Here is an 18,083-nt window from a genome sequence, read left to right as displayed (position 1 = left end):
CTGCTGGACCATAAAAAATCTGGTCAGCCTAAATAACATGTATTACAACAATATAGGCTTGCATTTCACTACTGTTTGCTGAGAAAAAACTAATATTTATCATCTTATTGTATTTCACAACTTCCAGACAAAGTGTGAATGATGTATTATTCAAATAGTGTTCACCTTAGTATTGTTATAATGTCAAAACTGCCACCGGTTTATTCTCTTTCTATATCAGCAGTAATAAACATAAGCGACAATTCTCATTTTCTCATGAGTTAGAAGCATAATTTCTACATTTAAAGCAAAGTGAAAAAGAAATAGCTGTCAGTTCAACACATTCTTACAACAGCAGGTTCTTCAGGACTTAAGATTAACAACTATGTTAAGGGGAGAGGGTGGTATTTTTTGGTGAAAAATGAGTAAATTTAAAAAAAAAAAAAATTCTTTAAAATACACTGTGATATATGTGGAATGCATAGCATAACATTTTGTGGATATTTGTGTCCTTATCGGATGTTGAGTCGCCATTTTTAAACTTCCTGGGTTATGGATTTTTAAATCACTCGCCCACTTTTATTGTTGTTTCCGGTAAATTAAATTAAAAAAAAAAAATTTTTTTCTTTAAAGTACCCTTTGATATGTGTGGAATGCATTGCATAACATTTTGTGGGTATTTGTGTCCTTATCGGATGTTGAGTCGCCATTTTTAAACTTCCTGCGTTATGGATTTTTAAATCACTCGCCCACTTTTATTGTTGTTTCCGGTAAATTAAATTTAAAAAAAAATTTTTTTTTTTCTTTAAAGTACCCTTTGATATGTGTGGAATGCATTGCATAACATTTTGTGGATATTTGTGCCCTTATCGGATGTTGAGTCGCCATTTTTATACTTCCTGCGTTATGGATTTTTAAATCACTCGCCCACTTTTATTGTTGTTACCGGTAAATTAAATAAAAAAAAAATTTTTTTTCTTTAAAGTACCCTTTGATATGTGTGGAATGCATTGCATAACATTTTGTGGGTATTTGTGTCCTTATCGGATGTTGAGACGTCATTTTTAAACTTACTACGCTATGGATTTTTAAATCACACTCCTGCTTTTATCAGTTTCCAGTAACTTCATTTTTTTTTTTTTTTTTTTGCTACATTGCCAGACAAAAATGGATATAATTTCTGAACTATTAAAGATACATGCATAAAATTTAGAACACACATTCTTTAGACTATTAGGAAACTTTTCTCTGTAACAGAATTTTGTTAATTGATTTCATTTTAAAAGTACGTTCGTTTGTTTGCAAGAAAGGAAATCAGAAAATTGTTACTTACTTACTTACTGGCTTTTAAGGAACCCGGAGGTTCATTGCCGCCCTCACATAAGCCCGCCATTGGTCCCTATCCTGAGCAAGATTAATTCATTCTCTATCATCATATCCCACCTCCCTCAAATCCATTTTAATATTATCTTTCCACCTGCGTCTCGGCCTCCCCAAAGGTCTTTTTTCCTCCGGCCTCTCAACTAACACTCTATGTGCATTTCTGGATTCGTCCATACGTGCTACATGCCCTGCCCATCTCAAACGTCTGGATTTTATGTTCCTAATTATGTCAGGTGAAGTATACAATGCGTTCGGAAAATTGTTATTAAATTTTAATTGTTTATTTTACAAACGTAGGGACTATATCAAAATTCTGTTACAGACAGTTTGTAGAACATGCTTTTCAAATACGTTGCAAAAAACTGTTTGAATATATCTTTAAAAACGGTTTAGATATATCAGTTTTAGTACAATCCTGCATTGGGTATATTTTTTTTTCAAATTTGGGCCCCCAAATATATATATATTTTTTTCATAATATTTTTATTTGGTTCAGTTGCCACATCTATGAGCTCTCTACATACAAAAAATTAATATTTTACACCAAATAGGAAAAAAGTTTTAAAAAATACCATCCTCTCCCCTTAAGGTAGGAAGTAAATCTCATTCCACCATTGTTCCATTATTGTCATATATTAACTTCAACTTGTAATAAATAACGTAGAAAGTGCTGTTGAAAGAAAAACTATCTTATCTTATTTTCAATAGGCTGTAACAGCTTCTTCTCAAATACAGAATGCATCTGAGGTAATCTATTTTCTCTTAAAAGTGGGGAATTATTCCTTGAAATTAACAGTTACTTCTATGAATATCTTGAGAGAGGAACATTAGACGGAACGGAAAGAAGTTAGAAGTTATTAATGCTCACTAAGTTGCTTATGCACTTCTCCTGCCACCACCCACTGTTCTAGCTTTGAAGTACCGCCCAAATTGTTGAGAAAAACAGCGACATCGTCACTGGATTTTAGTTTCAGTGTTTTTATTATAGCATCCAGCATTATCTTCACAGTTTCTTCTGCTGTACACATCTGGAACACATAAATGCACAGCGCATGTTATAATTACAGCAGAAAGCACTATGAGTTCACAAGGTTATTGTTTATTGCACTGACATTGGTTATCTCGACAAAGCTATTAGAGAAAGAAAATGAAGGCAATGTTTGTTATCAATATAGGTAATGTTTACAAAACTGTGTTGATAAGTGTTGAGTTTTTTTTTCTTGTAATTATAATATCGTCAATGGGAGAAAATATTACTACAGTAGAACCTCCATTATCCGCGGTAAGGAAGGGGATGAACTGAATGGTTGATCGAAAAAATCGGATAATTCGTACCTTGAAAGGTTTTGTAATTTCCTCCGTGGTCTTGTATTTAACTCTCTAGGTAATGGATCAGAAGTTCACTAATTTAAGTCTGGTTGTCAACGACGGGTTTTTAAGTGGAAGGAAGTCCTTTGTAATGACTGTCTCAGGAAAGATAGGAATAAAGGAGGTCTCATGTTGCAGATTTACATACTTTTTTTACATTTTATTATTGTTTTTTTTTTATTAAATCGCGCAGTTGTAACTCCAATCTTGTATTGTGTTGCGAGATGAGGCACAGTTTCTCTTTAGCAAACCATTCAATTATTTCCATTTTTTTCGATACTTAGGATAATATTAAAATGGATTTGAGGGAGGTGGGATATGATGGTAGGAAATGAATGAATCTTGCTCAGGATAGGGACCGATGGCGGCCTAATGTGAGGGCGGCAATGAACCGCCGGGTTCATTAAAAGTCATAAGTAAGTAAGTAAGTAAGCACAACACATTTTCTGTTAACTTCCGCGGAAGACATTTTATATATAATTTATATTATAGAACGGCAATTCGAACAGTAGACAATGCTGTGCAACTATAACGACTTGTAATAACAACCTCTAGCAAAAACATATGTAGAACCTACTAATATGATGTACAAAACAGTACTTCATATAAGTTATTTAGAAGAAAAAAAAGAGCGAGAAATAAACAATCGGATAACTCACCAATCGGTTAATAGGGTGACGGATAATCGGGGTTCTACTGTATAACTATTTGTTCATTTAATTTGCTTACTCTTGTATTTTGAACGTCTTTTCCTTATGCTTATTTAGTATTTAGTTATTAAATCACTAGTAAAATCCTTCATATTTATCTTATTATTTATGCTGTAATTTGACATAGATTTTTAATTTTTATTTTTTGTTAATTGATTGTGTTGTCAGGTTATCCATCAGTACCTTCACTCTTTTTATCCCAGCCTCCCCATGGACACCAAGTCCAAGCTCCATTTCATCTTTTCCAACCTTGAATAGTGGTCCAGAACCTGTTAATATAAAATATAAATTTCTGAGGACATCTGTGAGGTCTTCTTTAAATGCTTAATAACCTGAAAATTCTTCACATTAGGCTATAGTGTAGTTTGCCTTAATTAATTAATACACTGACATCATAGGATGTAATAATCTATTAATTTTTAGTGGTACCACAGTTTAGTATACACAGTTGCGAAGCTCAATACTTACTAAATATGCAAACATAGACAGTTGAAATATGCATCCATACATAGTTGCTCACCACCAGGATCGCTACTATCGCCTCATCACAGACTCTTTCCCTAGCAGACGATAAAATGTATTGTACTTTTGATATCGTGTTCTTTTGAAAAATTAACACCTTCCTTCCACTATTGAAATACGAAATACATAAGGTTTATATATTATTTTCATAAAGTATATATTATATTTTATAAACTCACCTTCCTGGATCTTTCGGAAGGATAACTCTGACCTCTTTTTCTTAGAATTTATAGTGCAACAAACGTCTCCTTGTTCCATATTATTACTCAAATTATTGTATTTCAGCCATTTACAATTATTACAACTGATAACGAACATTTCACAGTTTACACAACTTTTCACAACAATGCGAAATACAGCACAGTCAATGCCTTTTCGATCTAGACCAGGCTGTAATATATGTTCGGGTTTTCTATTTCAGTGTATGGAGCTCAGTGAATTATTATATTATAACTTTATTGCATATCATAGCTAAGTTTTATTTAGTGTAATGTGTCCATAAGTTCCGTTTACTTCTTGTTGCATAATATGTTGCAGAAATAATTACAAAACTGTGTTATTTTAATGTGAAGAGAATTTTACATGTTAACATAATATTTTCGCATCAATATTTTAAGTTTAGAATGGAAGCTATTTTGGGGTAAAAAAAAAAAGAATTTATATTGTGATTGTAATATAGCACATCTACCTTCCTTGATAAAGACAGAAAATTTATCATACCACTCTCATGAAATTAGTGTACGTACGATTGTTACTTCGTCTCTTAGATAGTAGATAAATACAATAATTCAATACTCAATTGTAGTATTAAAATACAGACAAATAGAATGTGCGAAGTATCATACATGATATTATGCTTTTATAATGTATAATTGCGAATTTAGGAATATAAGATATAGTAAACATAACCTATAATATTTCCATATGAATGGCAGGGCATTGGAGACCACTAAAATTAGACAGAAAGGGGCAACTGGTACTGTAAACCTAACCTATAATTTCAACACATCTAAATATTCGTGCGGTGCAACTGAAAATTATTGAATCGTGCATAAATGAATGTACAATAATTTCGCAATATTTAATGGAAATAAAGGCAGGTAGGTCTATTACACATACGAACAACGTAACTTTCACACCAAAAATAATATTACACCTTAACTTGCAAGGAATTATGTCTGAAATGTCTCCTAATCATTGTTTTAAATTTTATTAATGCAATTACACTACATTTTAGAGAAATATATGTTACTTTTTATGCATTCCAATTAATTTATATGGTTGAAACGCCGTCCTTTGTGATCGGGTTAAGCGAGTCACATGGTCTGCCTTACGGCCTGTATTAGATCACGATGCCAGTGACACAGTTTATTGTTCCTAGTATAAACAGTGCTCCAAGCGGCTAGCAACTATCGCGAGAAATGCAAAAAATCACCCCAAGCTTCGCGACTGTATATACTAGACTGTGGTGGTACCTTATACAGACTGATAGTATTGTCAAGTCAACCTCTAGGTTTTGCTAGCTAGAAATATGTGGATGTGACACTAGTATAGAATATGTTTACTTCCCTTGTTTGGAATTTGGGCTAGAGATTTGGGAGGAAAATGATCGATGTAACAGAAATCCACGTAATACTGTAGTATGGAAATGTATTTTGTGTCAGCTAGTATGTATCATTAGTGCAGCCCAAGACATCAGTAGCACCACCTACTGCTTGCAAGAGCGAGTTTCTTTGTTTAACTACCTCTGTAGTAACTCACTCACAGAAACGTATAAAGTAGCCATTTTTAATTAAGGTCTATATTTACTAATATATATTCTCAATAGAGCAGAGATCCAATAAGTTGTAGTGGAAGTAAAGCAACATTCCCTCTAAACAAAGATCACCTCGAAATTAATTCATCTAGTCCCCTAAACCAATTCATAGTATCCGCAGACCAAAATGCGATCACGGAATTCTCAGGGAAAAATATCATTATGAACCTGAATAAGAATGTAAATGCTGAGACAAATATAACCTCTGAGCAGTACAACAAAATGGATACCAGTACCGTAATTCTTGATAATATATTGTATTATGATTAATTACATATATGCATTTTTTAAATGTAGATGTGTCCAAGTCAATGCAAATTCAGATTTCATCCATATGTTAGATAACTCTCACCTGGCAAACTGCAAGCCGAAAGACAGACACCAAATGTTGCCAGATTCTGAAGAATGGCATTAACTGTGTCTACAATCTCATCAAAAGACCTCCCTTCTTCTGACATAGCTCCAGCTATCTAAATAAAAAAAAAAGTTAATGACGTATACTTTCTTGTTACACATTTTACGTAGCAACTAAAAAGAAAAATTAATATTTTACTTAAAGTGAGTACTGTAATTTGTCTCAGACATTAAAATGCAAAATTTGTAAGAAAAAAATACAGTGGAACTTCGATTAACGTCCTTAACTTGTTCTGCAAAACTGCTACAGATTATCGAAACGACGATAATCGGATCATTTTAATTCATATTATAGGCCTAATGACAATTTGTGTCCCGCGCCGTGGCGTCGCGGTCTAAGGCATCCCACCTAGGACTCGCGTTACGGAATGCACGCTGGTTCGATTCCTCATGGGGGAAGAAATTTTCTCATGAAATTTCGGCCAGTGTATGGGACTGGTGCCCACCCAGTATCGTGATGCACTTGGGAAGCTATGATAGGTAGCGAAATCCAGTTGCAAATACCAGCTAAAACGGCTGGTGGGATCGTGCTAGCCACACGATACCTCCATTCTGTTGGATGATCGTCCACCTCTGCTTCGGCATGTGGGCATGAGGCCAGCAGCCGGCTGGTTGGTCTAGGCCCTTCACGGGCTGTAGCGCCACGGATTATTTATTATTTTATATTTAATGACAATTGGTCCCAAAAAACCTTAGCTACGAGTATATATACCATAAACATATTTCTGTTGTGTTATGACTTTATAACATCGAGTAAAATTATGTATTACAATAAATATCATCCCTCAACAACGACATTGAGTTAATTTAATAAAAAAATATTAAATTCACGACTTTTTTATAAGACTTAAAGAGTAGAGCTTAATAAAGAATGTAATTTTCAGTCTTATTTCAAATCGTTTATTTTGCTGGAATGCCATGTTTGTTTATCCACTTTGACATTGAATATAACAGCTGATATACTCTTAGATACCCACGTCACAGGACAGTGAGTCTACAAAACGAAACTTATGGGCACATGATTGAATGCTCGAGACTGTGTAAATGTTAAGTCGTTCGGGAGAAATGACTACATGACAAGAACCACGATTAGTAGAATTTCGATGATAATCGAATTTAATGGCATTAAATAGTGAACAACGATAATAATCGAAGCTCTACCATATGGTAGTGTAATTTTTTTAATCGGTTTATTTTGCAATGCTTTGTCAACTGCAATGGTTACCTAATGTCTGAGTTTAATGAAGCTGATAATACCAGCGAAATGAATCCAGGGTCTAGTGCCAAAAGTTACCCAGCATTTGCTGTTAATGGGTTGATGGAAAACCTCGGAAAAAATCTCAAATCCGGTAACTTGTCCGAACCAGGATTTTAATCCAGGCCTGCTCGTTTCATGGTTAGACATGCTGTTACTCCACAGCCGTGAATTCTGGAGTGTAAATTAATTATATGTGATAAATAAATGTGGTTTGTAGAGAAGTAACACCATATAATGGGAAGGAGGGGGACTTGTTTTGATCTTGTATCTATGGTTCTTCAAAATATTGCAAATATGACATTATGTTGGGATACTAAGACAGCATTACACAGAAAAATACAAAGTTATATAATATAGTTTGATTACGATTACATTTGTGATTTTGTCACCTCTTCTTCTTCTTCCCCCCCCCCCAAATTATGCAATTGGAAACGTTATTGGTAGCTTTATTACTTACAAATGGCTTTTAAGGAACCCGAAGGTTCATTGCCGCCCTCACATAAGCCCGCCATCGGTCCCTATCCTGTGCAAGATTAAGCCAGTCTCTATCATCATATCAATATAATCTCTTCAAATTTTCAAGTTTGAGAAACAGCTTATTTGATTTCAGAATTATAGGTTTTTTGATAATGTAGCTGAAATTCCTAGTACTAAAATGAACACTTGCAAACTGTACATTTTCAAATAATAGAATTGGAATATATCAGTCACGTAACTGCCCATTGTGCAACTCAAACCAAGCAATGGATTCGGAACACCTCAAAATCTGTGCTTTATTGGCTGACCATGATAATATCTTTGAAAAATATTGGAGTGCAAGAGGTCAGATGACTTTATTGTCAAATGCCTGGCATTAGAAAACAACAACAACATTTTCAAATAACAATTTACCTTGAATATAAAGGCCATACCACACATTCCTCTACGTCCAACTGAACTTTCCTGACCCATAAGAGCACAGTCTTCTCCAAGCACAATGCTGCCAACCTGAAACATATCGTAACACATACATCATCACTTCCACCACCACCATCATCATCGTGTCAATACTTGGATGGTTTTCCAATGTTTCCAAATGCAAAAGACTGTTCTGAACGCTGCTAGTCTGACAGTGTTGAATATAATTTCTGAGTAAGTACTTTAAAGTGGAATCCTTTATCCCCGTTGATAGAATATGTCAAAAAGAAGTGTTTTCACATAATTTTTATTTTAAACATAAGTTAGCACAATGAGGAGTTAATATAGCCTACACTTGAAAATAGGAACTGCTAACAAAAGACACAGACACTATTTTGATCATTTTACTTGTGACATTAGTTAGTCGAATGTTGTAAGGTTCTCTTATATAAAACTCATGCTCCAACTTACTTCGTTCGAGAGAAAGAAGCTGTACGTCGTCATCTTTCTTGGTCCCCCAATACTTAGGTCCAAAAGCATGGAATGGAATTTACGAGAGGGCACTATGGCCCAGCACTGCGAGCTGTTACGATCTATTGCGTTAACTCTCAAGCTATGCACGTTACTAAATCCAAACCTGCTGACTACACTAAGGTTCACTGCATACTCAGGTTTCGAACAGGCACACCCCCTCGTCCCTAGGCCAGACCCCTTCGTGCGTTGCCAGTCACCGATCAGGGAATGCTATGGAATTTTGACGAAATGGAGAAATGGTGACAGAATGATATAGATGCCTAATATGGAGAAAAACGGGAGAATCCTGAGAAAAACCCCAACTGCGATCTTGTCTGCCACAATGAAAAATCCCAGACCTGACCAGAACTCGAACACCGGGCCATCTGCGTGACAGATTAGAGATCTGACCACTCAGCCACCTCAGGGATTGGTCCAGAAGCAAGTACAGTAACTACTATAGTTCCGAGTATGACTGTAAGGTCTCCACCCACACATCATTGAGGCACAAAAGACGCTAGGAGGTGGATCTTCAGTACAGGCTTTCTTGATCTTAATGCTATAAAAAACTAGTAGAGTACCAGTGAACATTCGTGATGTTTCTGTCTGTCAGCTAGTGGCAGGTGTCCCCCATTACCACCACTGCTCAGTACATTTCCAAACTCTCGGCATTTCGCTAGATTAAAAGTTATGCACTGAGGTATATTAACAACATTCGGTACTTATTCTTCTCACAGTTGCTGCTGGAAGTGTTGCCAGTGTTGTGTGATACTGAAACGTAATTCAAAGAACCTGTTTCATTAAACTTATTCGCTAAATTTAGTATTGTTTTTCTACAGAAACTGGATTTCCAGGAAATTTACGTCAAAAATTTTCCTTCCGTATTTGTATTTTCAAAACTGGACAGCCCTGTTTTATGACTAAAGATGCCAATTCGATTGTTCCCACGAGTTCGTCTCCCCTTATCTGCATGGCTGGTGAATTCCCTAATGCTTAGCTTGTTTCATCACTTCTGACTAGTGTTTATGTTATCCTTCAGATATCAGCTCCTTTTGGGTATGTGCCAAGCGGGAGAGAAAGAGAGATAGGGATCACCAAGTGAAAGCTTCATGGTTTGTGAATCCTCGCTCCAAAATTAGCAGCTGTGCCAGTCTGTAGTTTTTTCTTGACAGACAGTAAAGGGACGCAGTGATGCAGCTAAGAATAAGTGCAGTTTATTACGTTGTGTTTTGCAATGGTTATATATTCAGTACGTGAACATGTACTCATTTTGAAAACGTACATACAGAAAAGAAATCGTGTGGCAGAACAAAGAAAAACTTTAGATGTAGACTTAAATTCCTTGGACACACAGTTTCATGTAGAAAAATAATACTAAATTTAGCCAATGGTTTTAGTGAAACATGTTTTTTGAATGATGTGATGTGAATTACATATGACACATGCTGAGCAATACTTCCAGCAGCCACTGCGAGGAGGGTGAGTACCAAATGTTACTAATATAACATAGTACATGAGTTTTAATCTGATGAAGCACCATAAGTTTGTGGATGCTAGAGTCGACGGCAATTCAGAAGGAAGTAGTCTGCTAGCGTTTGCGTCGAGAGAGACAGATAGTGAGAGCAAGGCAGTGCACAACATTGCCACATCATACATCACGCGCACATGCAATACAAATAGTGCTGGAGAGAATTTAAATGATCAAAAGACAATAATGACCTTAGCCGTTGATTACTGTAAGTATGACAACAAACAAACCCTCTTTCCTTCACTAACAATATTCTTTGCACAGTTCTCAATCCCACACCAAATGCTTCTGCAGTCGTTTGGCAACATTGCAGCCAGCATCAAGATGGCCGGCAGTGTTGTGCTCGTCAACGTTTTAAAAATAATTATACACCATAAACACTATTTTCCGCACCTGCCTGTGCAATACTTGTCTTTTTACAGTCTCTCCTTCCATTTATTTATCTTACACATACACATACAGAAAATGTTATTTTTACTTATTCAATGTATTGCAACACTCACACATGAACGAACGAACTCGGGAAGTACTTTTTATAGACTGATTCCGATTGGTTCTACTCACAAGCTTGTGACGTCACATACCAGAAATGCTACAGCGCATATAGCAGCTGACTGCCTTCCGAACTGCCGTCTAATCTAGTAGCAGTGGTTGTAGTGGGGGGACCTGCTGCTGGTCGGCTGACAGAAACACTGAGAACATTTTGTTGGGGCTCACTGTATCACTGTATAAAGTCTGTTACTTGTTGTCATTATTTATAACACATATTCCAATGCATGAAACGGACATTGTATCTCGTTAGCTACATGAACTAAGAGGGTGCTGAGAGAGAAAAGAAAATGTAGCTATTATTTAAGAATGTGATGTGGTAATTGTACCAACCTTTAAGCCCTCACTCTTTGCCTTTTCCACCGCAAGTCCGAAGTTTAGACAGTCTCCAGTGTAGTTGGCAATAAATACCAGTGTTCCAACTAAAATAAAATTACAATTAATATTGAGTCTTTCAAGAATGAGTGAACTATAAGTTTAATTTTGTAGGAACTTTCTAATATTTTCCTCTTCACATTGCATTCTAGTATTGTCTCCTTCTTTTAATAAATGAAGACTAAAAAAAAAAAACTCTTTCGCTTGTTACATACAAATTAAATTACGCATTTTTCTGTATCTCTTAAGTTTAAACAACATCAGAAATAAATGGATACATATAATTTATTTAGAATCAGATATCTCGTCTCTTGTTGAGTCAATTAGCTGAGATGAGAAATGAGAGTTTGATCTATAGAAATTTCTGTAGCTGCTTATAGTTTGCTTAAGAATAATTAGAGTAAATTTGATTAGGTTACACCTACTGAGTGTTCATTTCGAAGTGTGTCATGACGTCACTGTTGTGAGTCATCGATTTGAAGCGAGTTTCAGCTTTTGTGTCAGAGAAGTTGCCTATTATTCAAGGCGTTCAATCTGAACTTGAGAACGTGTACGGTATAACTTGAACGTCGTAGCAACAGATGGCGGTTTGTACAGTCTGTGTGCTACCATAACCTCTTTCGAACTGTTTTTTGCGCGGGTAAGTCGTACACAGGGTATTTGTTATCATCGGTTGCGTATGGCAACATTCCACACACAAATCAAATGCTCCATGTCCATGTTGACTGTCCAAGTTAATGTCAACAAATACGTAAGTAATCATCTTAACCCTCTCGCCATATCCTGACAGTAAGAAAAAACTCACCTCAGTATGTGTTTCCAAACAGTTCAGATTCCTGCCACTACTGGTGTTATCATACGTATCAGTACGTACTCTTCAGAATGAACGCCATACTTGCTAGGCAACTTCTCTGGCACATAGGTAATACGCCTTTGCGAAAGTGTAGGAAGATTGAATTCTCTAGGCTCATCGGCTAGCCACATGATGGCATATGGCGAGCCATGACACACTTTGAACTGAACACGCAGTAGAAGCAGGTTTAGTGATTACTCATTTGACTTACTCTTCCTTAAAATTGGAAATCTAACAATGTTCCTCTACTTTTGTTCCTGTACAGAAGTACGACCTGGTAGAAAGTCTTCAGAACTTTCACAATTATGATAAGGACTGCTTTTTCTATTTTCTTAATTCGAAACTACTCTAGTTCTAAAAATCCGAGCGAGAAAATAGTCACAACATTGCCTGAAGCCCTCTCATTCAGAGGTAGAGTATAATATAAATTTACGACACTGAACACCCCCCCCCCCAACTTTACTTTTCTTCCAAAGGAAGTTATGCTAATATTATCACCATCATCCTCGAAAGTTAGTATCTCTCAAATGGTTTTTGAACCCGTGAATCTCCGATCCAATAGCGAATATAATATCACTTTACTACCAAAAATGAGAAAGAGTCGTTAAAAAGTAAGCCTATACAATTACCTTCATTGCCTTCAGCAAGGCAGCGGATGGCATGAAGCACATTTTCTGTAGGAGGTGAAGCAAATACAGATCCAGCAACTGCTGCATTCAACATACCAGCTCCTACAAATCCTGTTAAGATGGAAATATTGAATGTATTAGTTTTATTTAAAAACAATCTCCTGAATTTACAGACTGACATTAAAAACAAGGTAAAAAGAACAATGGATTCTATAAAGGAAAAGAAAAGGAGATCATAAGTAAATCTGTAAAGGAAATTGATGTTAATTATTTAAGTTTATCGTGCGAAAGATTTTCAAAAAACAAATTGTTAAGGCTGTGATGTTGGGAAACCAAGCTTATATTAAAAATTCTTCAATTTCAATATTGAAAGCATCTCTATTGGACCTAATATTTGTACTTAATTATTATTAAAATGTCGACACTATGAAAATTAACTCTGACTAATATATCAACACTTTTGTGAATTAAATTCAATATGACTTAGAAGTACTTACATCAGACTGTTACTGAGCATGGCCAACTATAGTAAGGTCACAAATTGTTCATTATGTCAAGCTTTTTGTTTAAAGTTAGTGCATTGGTTTTTCACACTGGAAACTTACGGTTAAAATTATAGGGTCTGGTCTGTCTAATAAAAATATCATTTGTGTATGATGCTTCAGTGAAAACTTTAGTTGTTACACATATTCAAACTCATACTGTTCAGAATCAAACATTAGTTAGCCTGCTTCTGCAAAGAATTCTTCAACACCAATACAAATATCAGTATTATTAATAATCCAGAAAATACACTAACCTCCAGCAAAAGGTTCATGTCCAGATCCACCACCACAAATAAGAGCCACTTTGTTCTTGTCACACGCCCACTGAAATCATTATTAATGGATTTATTAATACCATTATTTGGTGTGTACATTAAAATATGAAAACAGCAAATATTTACCTTATAAGAAAATAAATTCCAAAATGCATTGAGCATATTAGCAGAACATTTAAAAATAATAAGGTTAAAATTTTGTACAGTAATGACAGTTTCGTTAATTGTAAAGTATGTATGGGTATGAGATATTTGTATTGTAGCTAGGTAGTTCACTTGGTAGAGCAAGTGGCAATGGGCTAGAAGGTCCTGGATTTTTCTAGTTGCTAAGACTGTGAAACTGAGTATCGAGTCTTCCCCATGAGGTAAAAGGTGATTGGAGCATGACGCTGACCACACCACTTCATTCTAGTGCCAAGGTTATGAAAGAATCTGTCTGTCTGTCTATCTATCTATCTATCTATCTACAGTGCATTTGTAGCTCAGGCGAACCATTCTGCAGCGGCCTTGGACTGGGTGAAGATTGGCACACCTGTCACCAGAGTTACACGTAAACGACTGGCAAGTCATGGGTACAGAACACTAACTACTCTACTAACATTAGGCTTACCTGCATCACAACAGATGTTGAAAAATGATGACCTTCAAGTCGAACATATTCCCTATATCTCCGAAAACAATTCTGGTTCTCTCACAAAAGTTCATGTTGACTGATTGCCTGTATTTCGTGATGTTGTCCTTCAATTCTTGTAACGTGTGCGGATTTGATGCGTACATTTTATTCTTTAATGTTCCCCATAGATAAAAATCGCATGGAGATATGTCAGAGGAACGAGTTGTCCACAATCCTCGACTAATTATTCTGTCACTAAACACACTTCGCAATTCATGCATAGGATTCGCAGCAGTGTGTGCTATAGCTGAATCCTGCTGAAACCAGCCACTCAATCGCTCATTTTTTGTTAGTTGCGGAAAAAAATTATTTAAAATTGAAGTTACATAAACGTGTGAATCAACTGTTGTGTCGAAAAATATGGGACCGATAATTCTACTCGCACTCACTGCACACCAAAACCCAACCTTTGCAGCGTGGTGAGGAACTTCATGAATGGGGATTTTCAGTAGCCCAGTATCTATTGTTCTGAGAAGAAACGTGACCGTGAAGATGAAACCATGCTTCATCAGTGAAGAACGTTAAAAGTGGGTCCACGTCGCCATTATGAACAGACTTCACAAACCAATTGCAATAATTAACCCTACTTACAGGATCTTGTGGTTGTAAAGCATGAACTACAGTTACCCTGTACGGCTTAAGTTTCAGAAGTTTCGTTGCCACAAAAGCTGACATGTTGGAAATGTTAACCTCTTGTGCTAAATGTCGCAGTGATTTGCGGGATGAGTGCTCTAACTGGACCCCTACTTCATCAAACTTCTCTTCTGTCAGTACACGGCGTTGTTGAATATGTTTCTTGTTCAAAAAAGATCCTGTACATCTGACTTTATTGACAAGGTCATGAATAGTTGACCTGCTAGGAATTCGAACCGATGTTCAAATTCTCTTCGACACCTTCTTGCAGAAGAGTATTTCACATACGCATCATAGAGAAAAATACATTGTTCTAAAGTGTACTCAACCATTATTAATAGACACTTTATCACCACGAGACGACAAATTTTACTCACAACACGCGCATAGACGTCTTTCCCTCACGACAGATCCAACTCGACTGACTGCCGCGTCAGCGGTAGCTACAGCGCTACTCTGGCGGCAGGCGCACCAATCTTCACCCAGTCCAAGGCCATCGCGGAATGGTCTGGCCGAGCTACGAACGCACTCTATCTATCTACATATCGATCCATCCATCTATCTATTCAGACGGTAGTAACAATATCTAACATATTTAATATTTTACTATAATATTGTCATAATTCATAAATATGTTCCCTAGTTCCATACAGCCTTTGATACAGCGTTGTAGATTGTAGAGGTATACCATATTTGTTTTTTAGTGTTTTTAAAGTTACGTGCCCCTGAGTATTGTATTCCTTTTCCTAATCTTGTCTCCAACAAGCCCCAGGAGATGATCAAACTTATGTTACACTTGCTCCACTGTAGTTGTAAAACCTATCTTTTCTAAGTTCTATAATGAAAGTATCAGTTCTTTTTTTTTTTCTTGAATGGGTGAACCCAATAACTTCTTTCTGATCTCTCGTCATATAATTGAATAAATTGTTTCGAAAGAACAGCTACATCTACTTCTTCACTTCCCATATCCTTCGCAACTCATTAACTGCACAAAAAAAAAAACTTCGCACGATAATCAATAAAACATTGTACTCAACTCTTTGAAATCTCGGAACTAGCAGGAAAACTAAGAACTATATTGGTGTTGCGAGTCAGAAAGTCTCATAAAAGCTTAGCTCTCTACCAAGTGCATTGAAATGCAACGTTTTTGCCTCGGAAAAGGTCGTTGCGAGACAAAATGCTGCATTTGGTATGCGCTCGACCTAATATTCTTATATTTTTTTCACTGAAAGTTTAATGCAAAATAAATTAAAATTTTGATAACCTGTGAATATTATACAATAGATTCGGACTTAAGAATCCGGAACTCACACTTCACCATTGGACAACAAACACTTCCTCTTACCTCCTTTCTTAAAATTACTCTGTTGTTGACATGTAAACAAAGACCTGGATGAGCTCTCACGAGACCATCCAACATCTCATCCACGCAGTTTTCTGGACTGTTGAGCAATTTCTTACTCATTTTTCAAATTAAACCTGAAACAATTATAAACTGTATATTTGACAGTTGTAATTAATAATAATAATAATAATAATAATAATAATAATAATAATAATAATAATAATAATAATAGGATTTTTAGGCTATGCACTACAAGACACCAAGGATGTCAAAATTGCCGCTGAAATAAAATTCACCGAAATAGAAAAATTTAGAAAGGTTACCAGAGGACCAACTTAAAAAATGGACATTCTAGCCCTCATATTATATTCGTGGGCTTGTATATACATATATGCCTTCATTCATTCACATACGTGGAAAATATACAGAGTGTATCAAAAATAATGGCGCAAACATACAGTATACGGTTGAATGTACGATAATAGAAGCAAAAAAGTCCCAGTAAACATGGGTCCGTAAACGAGGTGTTTGCGAGATAATTACGAATGTATCGTTACAAGCCGTTAATGACGTCATTGTAATATCGTATGGTTTACTTCTTGCGCACTAGAAGTGGTCCTATGCTCTTTGTTCACAAAACTGAACATTGATGAGAGGTGGAGTTGTAATCAAACCATACACGCAGAATGTATAGGACGGATACAGTACACAGTCTCAAAAGGTATCAGTCACGTTCTGTAAAGACTTTTCTTTTCCGAAAGAATTAAATACATATCGGTAATATCTTTGACGTATACAGAGTGATTCATGAGAATTTACCGTCCCTTAAGGAGATTATTTCCGAAGACATTAACTACAAAATACATTTTCTTACGCATTTATCACAACAATTGTTACAAATCACGTCACTCTTGTAAATTCTTCAAGACTGTACATTAGGATGCATAATTAAACTGTAAAGAATCGAATTCCTAAAGTCGTATTTGTAACAATTTTTTTATAAGTGCGTAAGAATGATGTCATTTTTAGTTAAAAATTGAAAATCAAAATCTGTACAAAGCGACTGACAACACATTTTAAGCTAACACTAGCCAATTAAAGAAATGATACTTCTGAATAGTTCATTCTCTATTTGTAATATTCTTTTACCCTTAAAAGTAAAGAAATAAGATATTTTGCTAACAACTTCAAATTAGTGTAGCTTTGAAAATATGAGATTAGGACAAATGTTTATATGACATTTTTGCACAAAATGTCTTCGGAAATAAACTCCATAAGTGACGGTAAATCCTAGTAAATCACCCTGTATACTGGAGTAATATTGTACTACTGTCCAATCAAAATAGGAATACTCGCCTAATATACAGTCCCTGTAAATACGTGGTTTACACGCGGTTCCTCCGATTACTATTTTTATGCTTATTCTCACTATAGGCCTAATTATTGCATAAGTTTTGAAAGTTAGAAAACTGGTCGAAGCCCTTGACGACACCTCTTTTAGTCGTATCTTCTAGTCGGAGTTGTACGTTCTGCATCTTCCCAGTTTGGAATGTTCATTCATTTAACACTGTAAAACTATTTGGTACTGAAGCAGCAATTCCATGACACACTTAATATTGTTACATCACAGGGCAAGTGTCGCTTCAGCATCCTCTAAGTTTAAAATACAGGGTGTCCGACAAGTCCGCCATCATGGGCGATATCATAAAAGTTGTATGTGCATAGTTGGCTCGACGAGAACTTCCGTAATCGGTGAATAGGACGCAAAAGATCCAGAGAATGGTCTCCAAGGTCGCCAGACTTAAACTCCCTTGACTT

The 18,083-nt window shown here is 35.9% G+C and overlaps 2 protein-coding genes across 7 annotated transcripts in view; one reads left to right on the top strand and one right to left on the bottom strand.

Moving 5' to 3' along the window:
• The window catches only part of mRpL47 (mitochondrial ribosomal protein L47), a 116,035-nt gene that overhangs the window by 18,687 nt on the left and 79,265 nt on the right, over nt 1–18,083 (top strand). The gene's annotated exons all lie outside the window — the stretch shown is intronic.
• Nucleotides 1–18,083, bottom strand: part of LOC138708891 (triokinase/FMN cyclase-like) — a 98,491-nt gene that overhangs the window by 12,561 nt on the left and 67,847 nt on the right. For 5 of the 6 annotated variants that reach the window (XM_069839191.1, XM_069839189.1, XM_069839190.1 and 2 more), the window contains 8 exons: nt 16,266–16,399; nt 13,594–13,663; nt 12,795–12,905; nt 11,271–11,359; nt 8,342–8,437; nt 6,131–6,248; nt 3,624–3,709; nt 2,231–2,390 (listed from right to left, as the gene is read on the bottom strand). In XM_069839191.1, coding sequence (XP_069695292.1) covers nt 2,231–2,390; nt 3,624–3,709; nt 6,131–6,248; nt 8,342–8,437; nt 11,271–11,359; nt 12,795–12,905; nt 13,594–13,663; nt 16,266–16,385 — 850 coding nt within the window. In that variant the 5' untranslated portion in view covers nt 16,386–16,399. Of the gene's footprint in view, nt 1–2,230; nt 2,391–3,623; nt 3,710–6,130; nt 6,249–8,341; nt 8,438–11,270; nt 11,360–12,794; nt 12,906–13,593; nt 13,664–16,265; nt 16,400–18,083 lie in introns of those variants that run through there. The other variant, XM_069839192.1, reaches the window with a different exon arrangement.

This window comes from Periplaneta americana, chromosome 11 (genome assembly GCF_040183065.1).
Source record: "Periplaneta americana isolate PAMFEO1 chromosome 11, P.americana_PAMFEO1_priV1, whole genome shotgun sequence".
NCBI lineage: Eukaryota > Metazoa > Arthropoda > Insecta > Blattodea > Blattidae > Periplaneta > Periplaneta americana.
The sequence above is the reverse complement of the archived record's forward strand: the minus strand, read 5'-3'. Positions and strand labels throughout refer to the sequence as shown.